General features: G+C 39.2%; 2 protein-coding genes across 4 annotated transcripts in view; both read right to left on the reverse strand.

Moving 5' to 3' along the window:
- Positions 1–720, reverse strand: part of trappc9 (trafficking protein particle complex 9) — a 202,684-nt gene extending 201,964 nt beyond the window's left edge. For 2 of the 3 annotated variants that reach the window (XM_035681239.1, XM_035681236.1), the window contains exons 1-2: positions 650–720; positions 136–204 (exon numbers count right to left, since the gene is read on the reverse strand). The gene's annotated coding sequence lies outside the window, so the exon portion shown is untranslated. The remainder of the gene's footprint in view (positions 1–135; positions 205–649) is intronic. The other variant, XM_035681238.1, reaches the window with a different exon arrangement.
- A 1,036-nt stretch (positions 721–1,756) lies between these two features.
- The window catches only part of sh3bgrl3 (SH3 domain binding glutamate-rich protein like 3), a 7,446-nt gene continuing 2,631 nt past the window's right edge, over positions 1,757–6,571 (reverse strand). The window contains exons 2-3 of the mRNA XM_035681418.1: positions 6,062–6,229; positions 1,757–4,611 (exon numbers count right to left, since the gene is read on the reverse strand). Of these exons, the coding sequence (XP_035537311.1) occupies positions 4,546–4,611; positions 6,062–6,229 (234 nt within the window). The 3' untranslated portion in view covers positions 1,757–4,545. The remainder of the gene's footprint in view (positions 4,612–6,061; positions 6,230–6,571) is intronic.

Raw genomic sequence — 6,571 nt, forward strand, 5'->3', positions numbered from 1 at the left:
GGGGAAAGAAGATATTAGTTCAAATGTACCGTCCTATATTTGTGTGAATAGGCTGTGCCATGAACACTGTCTGTTAACAAACACTAACAAACATTAGCTGTGTTCAGTGCTACGTGTACTCTGACAGCTCCTCACATTTGAATGAAAACGTGCAGCTTGGATTCTCTGGTGTACACAGGAAGGACAACTGGACCCCGGCGACTCCTGAACAGTGAAAAACAGACGTTTCTAATTAGCATTAAAAGCAACGTTACCTCTGACGAACAGCAAAGTAACACCTGCTGCTGTGTTTGCGGACATAAACAGCGAGCAAAGGCAGCTAAAAGTGGCAGCTGACAGGTTTATTACAGGGGACACAGGCGACGAACTCGAGGTATGTAACATAACACAAGCTCTCACGCCATTAGCTTTCATTTCGCTACTTTTCTATGAGTGGAAACAGATTACATTGAGCTATCACTGTCGTCTCCAAACACTTGTGCTAGCTGGCTTAGCTTAGCTTTAGCTCCTTTGAATTGGCTGCTCGTGACGGTCACACAGTAACAACGCTGACTGACATAATAAACGGGTCATATGTGCACATATCAGCTCAGTACGCTGGTAGTCTGTCACAGCGATGCATTTAATATATAACGTTTACTCACATTACCTTAGCATTAACCTGTCAAGTTTCACAGCTTCCTTCTTTGGACCAGTGTTTTGAAACACTCAATCAACAGCAAAACTTCCGGTGAGCGATTTCAAAATAAAACGTTCGGCGCTAATTTAACTGCTATAGTTTGGTGAACTCAACAATGAATGTCTCTACCTAAGTCACCATCATATTCATGTTACAAATAGTTTTCCTAGAGACCACATCAACCCTATTTTGGATAAGGCCCTGCTGTGAGAAAACCTATTCTAAATATCAAGTATTAGTTAGCTCAAAAAAAGTTTTTGCCAACATTGCAGGTACCCAGGAGAGGATACAACGATATAATTCCATCCAGTTATGTGTATACTACAGAGTAACCACACAAGATGTTTATTATTTGCAACTTTTGTGTTAAACGTGACACGATTTTTTTTTTTAACTTCAATTTTGAAGCCCGAATCCTTGTTTCTTGAGTCAGCCCGTTAACTTGACTATCGTCGGCTTCTTCCTGTTCTTCTTCTTCTGCAAAGGTGGAAGTCTAATAGTACATCAGCTCCGCCTAAAGAACAAATGGGGTAGTGCAACTGAGCCAACCCTCATTCACTATATAAACTGTGCACTGTACTGTATATTGTGTATTACTATGTACATACCCCATTATTAATTACCTCATATTTGTCAATCATAATTAAACTACTTGAAACTTTAAATTTAAGGGTAACAAACTTGGTGTGTGTGTGTGTGTGTGTGTGTACAAATGTAATGTCATATTATATCATTATACAGAACATATTGATAATAATGCCAATAGACAAGGGTTCAGTATGCAATATTGCTTTGAATGTGCTGACACTGCAGATCCAGAGCAGCGTCAGTACTACGTGTGACCAGGCTGGCAATCAGAATATTCCACTGACTTGCAAATTATAACAGATCCTCTTGTGGATGAGCGAATGCCCCCACACTATCCTGTAAGATTCCTCATCCAAATGAGGACTATGAATAGAAAATCAAAGTTTCTGTACACTCTATTTAAGCAAACTTTTTTCAAATAAAATTTTTAGGTAGGTCCCACAGACAAATTCAAAAAATACCCAGACAGTTAGATTCAACTCTGTTTTATTTTTTTTCACCCATAAATCACTTTTCACAATCTTCTTGGAAGACAACAGCATTTTATTCCCTATTTTCTTCTTTTTTTTGGCCAAGGGGAATTGGTCCAAAAGCAAAGCAGGAGCTCAGAGAGAGAGACATGGAATGTCTAAAATATGGTTGATAGTGAATATACATCGATAGCAGGCAAACATCTACAACCATCCACTTACAAAACAGTGCACAAACATTGTGTGTGAAGGCTGTCATTACTAGGATCCCAAACCGTAACAACACAATCTTGAAAGCTGAGGCGGTTTGACAGGGGAAACTATGTTGTTCTCAATTTCAGAAAAAAGACATGAACATTATATTTCAACTGAGATCATTTAACGGAATGAATGCACATACGTAAAAGCACAAATAAGTGAAGCCTTCATTTTTCCCATGTGGTGAGTGTTCCCCAAGGTTAATAAGACTGAGTCAGGTCAAACACACCAGCTTTGACCTTAATGTCTGTGTTCAGAATGAGGCAGGGTTTCAGTGCATAGTCACATTACTGCATCTTCATGCCCAGGACAATCAGTGAAACTGTAACATAAAATAAACAAAGGAAAGAAAAGCTACGTGGTTGAAACCTAGAAGATTCACATCTTTCCAGTCATATCATTTACAATCTACATGAAATTCTTCCTTCTAAATGTTTGGTGTCTTTTTGACCTGTCAGTCAACAATACAGAGCACCTATTGGTGCGAGGAACAAAGCTTTCAAGTTATACAGATTATGGAAAACGTGGAAGATGGCAGGAAGGTGTTAATACTACAGTGAATATCCACCTGCAGAAGCGCAATAGATATACATTGGCACCAAATGTGACATTAAGAAATGTGTTCATCCTGCTCTTGCTCCACTGGATGCTAAAATTAAGCAGCTAACTACTGAAATGTTTTACCACTGATTTTTTAAAGGAGTATACCAACCCTTTTAATACGTTTGGCCCATTGGTGACCAGTATAGCATCCCTAATGAGTGAAATTAAACATGTTTTGATACTAAACACCAACAGGGGCGTAGCCAGGATTTTAGCAAAAATACTGAGGTTGCGAATCCCATGTGAAACCTACCCCTCTTAGAAAAAGGTTGACCAAATGCCAAAAGTGTGTAAAATGGTCTGATTATTTGGATTTTTCGTGTTTATTTATTTTACTTGTTAAGTTATGCTTCCTGTCAATTCCATTTCTTCACACGAAGGTCTAAATGTTTCCACTCTGAATAAAACTTTGGTAGAGAAATACTGAATCCTTTTTTTTTTTTTTAACTACACAGAGTGTAAGTTTCAATTGCAGTGTCTGAACACCCCCACAGCTCCCTAAACTTCCTGAAACTATAAATGGGTGTTGTGCAAGATTTTATCATTTTAGACTGCTGACAGATTTCTGAGGTTCCCCTTGGTGGTTGTATCATTAAAAAAAAAAAAACACTGTGGCCGACGGCAGCGTACACTGATTTCATTGTCAACCACGTCCCCATATCAAAATTTGTTCAAAAGTTACTGTCGATAGGGGAAATATTGCCAAAATACAGAATCTATTTATACTGCCTTTCATTATCTATAGGTTTCACCAACTTATCAGCTGGTTATCTTTCTCTCCAACTTTTCCACCACTAGTAGCGCTATGGAGCAACGTTTGAATGAGCGGATCCCTGTTTCGTTGGTGTTGTGCACACAGGCGTTTAACACTCCTGCCACCGGTTTCACATTGTTCAGATCAACAGTTGGTGGCAGTGAAGAGTAGCGATGTGTTCAAAAAGACAAAGAGGAAGAAGACTGCAAGCTAGCAAACATGGATGTAAACTGATGCACGATGTTGCACATGTAAGGAAGGATATGCACGCAACATCTCAAGAAAACGTGTTTTGTTGAGAATGTAAACATAACTTTTGTTTGTTAACAAACAAAAATGCCACAGGGTAATTTAATGTGTAGTACTAGTTTCATGAAAGTATTTTCAATATCTGTCCAAAAACACACTTTCTTGCCACTCTGGTGTCATCGTCACTCCCCTCAAAGCAGGTCGGAATAGCGTTGGACTCTAGTGGTTTCCCATTTCAGAATCAACCCTCTTGTCGTAGCTTGCATAAGGTGACCAATGGACCACAATTACAAAAGGTTTTCTGGCGTCCTTTAGCTGCTATAATTCTTAATTAATTAGATTTAAGGACATTACAGTCCTGCTACTTCCGTGTGCATTTGCATCCATGTGAAGTACAAAGAGTGTGCAGTCATGTAAAACATGGGAACTTGAAGGCTACAGAAAAAGACAACAAAGTAGTTAAGACTGAGTGATGATGGTGTGTTTGGTCTGCAGAGGATCAGGAAGATTCTGGGTTGAATGTTGTCATCCAGTGGATTAGTTTAATCTCCAGCGATCATGTGGCTGCAGCCAAGATTAGTCGACCTAATTACAGCACATTTAGACACCCTATTGATTCCTAGTGGACTAGGAGGACTCAGTAACACTAGTCTGTCAGACGGGGAAACGTCTGAGAGAAATCAAAAGAAAGAACAGAAAAAAAACACATAAAAACAAAACAGATTAAGACTGATAAAGAGTCAAATGGTGCAGTAGGGGGAATGTGTGTCTTCTGATTAGTTGAATACGAGATATTTGGCATTCTTCATTATGGCATTGAAAGTGAGTGGACACTGTCGGTGGTGCAGAGAGAGACTGGGTAAAGGGCCTCCGTTAGGGCGCAGGGTGGGTGGGTAGGTGTTTGGGGGAATGGGGTTAAGATGGACCACTACACTCTGCCCTTCTCACGCCAGTTTCAGAAATTGTTCCACTGTATCTGCTTCCACCGCCTCAGAAAACATTTCATAGTTCTGTGGAAAGCAAGAATGTCAGTCAGCAAACAAGAAAACAGAAATCAGACACCTGTCTCCGAATAAACCTTTTTCACAGCAGCCACTGACATGACGTAGTAGGGTAAACACAGGTGTTACCAATGATAGTAATTAAGGCTCTATTCCATTTAGTGTAGCAGAGCCTTTCCAGTGACAAACATGCACAATAGCAGCACCCCTGACTGTGTCTGACCTGAATGGAAGCTTAATTAGTATCATTGATTATACCTGTGTTTACCCTACTATTTCATGTCAAAATGGCTGCTGTAAAAAAGGTCTTTTTGCAAAAACAGACAAAATCATGACCTATGCTGATTGGGCACACTGATGATGACCGGTATATGTAGCGTCAACACTAGGATTTTTGTTGGTCACTTGAGGTCAGCAGAAACAAGTTGTATCAAAACACCAACATTATCATCTTTTAAGTTGATATGGCAAACTTGTTAGCACACAGTTGCTTATTTACACTTTCATCAGTTATGGAGCAACATTAGCATTCATTTGGAGTAAGTCCAATATATTAACTCTCTTTTAGCTCTGTTTTTGGTCACCTCCGGAGGGAAATATCTGGCTCCATTTGTTGCTAGCATAGTTAGCTGTTCACTTCTGTAGCCTTTAACCAAGGTGAATATGCAGACTAGCAAATGACAAATGTAAGAAACATATGTAAACATTAACCAGTATGCTAGCAACGGCTGTGTGTTTTTAAACAATAATATTGGATGAAAGTCTCGCATTTGGACATACAAGCATATGAAGAGAGAAAAAGTAACTAAAGCTGCAGTGTGCAGAGTGGTTTGACATATTTCAATGAATGTCTTCATACTGTTCACTGTGAAAATCCCACTTTTCACGCCTACAGGTAGTGTTTGATATTAAAAATACAGATGTTTGGTGGATATTTTTTAGTGTCCAAGCATTTCTAAAATATATTTCTTATTGCAGCTGTCATTTAAGTTGATACGAATATACCGGCAACTTAAAGTCATATTTGCTGAAACTTTTACTATATTCTAAGAAATAGCACAGAAAAAAAAAAACTCTGTCTCCTCCAAGTGCTCCTAGTGGCGCTTTGGGACCCAAAGAGTCAGTATTTGATGACCTGGAAATGAGACTCAATCAATTATCTATCTTTCTTGGCTCTGATTGGTTGTTTTCACTCAGGCCTGGTGGATTCTTGCTAATTCCATTAGGAGCACTAAAGACGAGCCAGAGGAACCTAATTTTTTCACAGATTACCTTTCCTCATGATTACGTCAGGATACAGTTGAAAGTTTAAGCCAATATGACACAAAGTATTTTGTATAAATTACCTACTGCAGCTTTAAGTTCCAGTTAAAAACATACAGTAGCAGATTTTATGACTGCACTGCTGGAGAGTTGTTGTTTTTTTAAATAATGTTGCAAGTGTATGTGCTCTCCTCACCCCACAGTATTGGTCTTCATTGAAAAGCTGGGGAGGGACTGCTGTGGGGTTCCCCGCTTTGCTTCTCATTTCATCACGAAGCTCCCCGCCCACAGAGATGTCGACGAGCTCGTACTGGATGCTTTTACTGTCAAGGATTCGTATCACTTCTGCCTGTTGAGACTTCACCTGGAAAACAACAGCACTCATCAGAATTGTACTCAACCTCAGCATGACCACTATACACCAACTGATTAATTAAACACTGAGCCTATTATCTGCCATCAGGTTGCATTTACTGACTACATTTCTAAGAGTAGTAAGTGGTGCAAAAGACTGACTGCTGTCATGCAGTTCGAGGTTTAGTCAGTGTGATAAATAATAAGCAGACAAAGGCCCTTAAACAACTTGGATAAACTGTTTAATTAAACCTTGTTATATTATTTATCATCAGGCAGAGAGCAATATACAATATTCAGATTTTACAAGGCATAGTGTTGTGGTAGAAAGAAACTATAAAATTGAAGTACT

The sequence above is a fragment of the Morone saxatilis genome, unplaced genomic scaffold (assembly GCF_004916995.1).
Source record: "Morone saxatilis isolate NCDOM2014 unplaced genomic scaffold, NCSU_SB_2.0 Contig9, whole genome shotgun sequence".
Taxonomy (NCBI): domain Eukaryota; kingdom Metazoa; phylum Chordata; class Actinopteri; family Moronidae; genus Morone; species Morone saxatilis.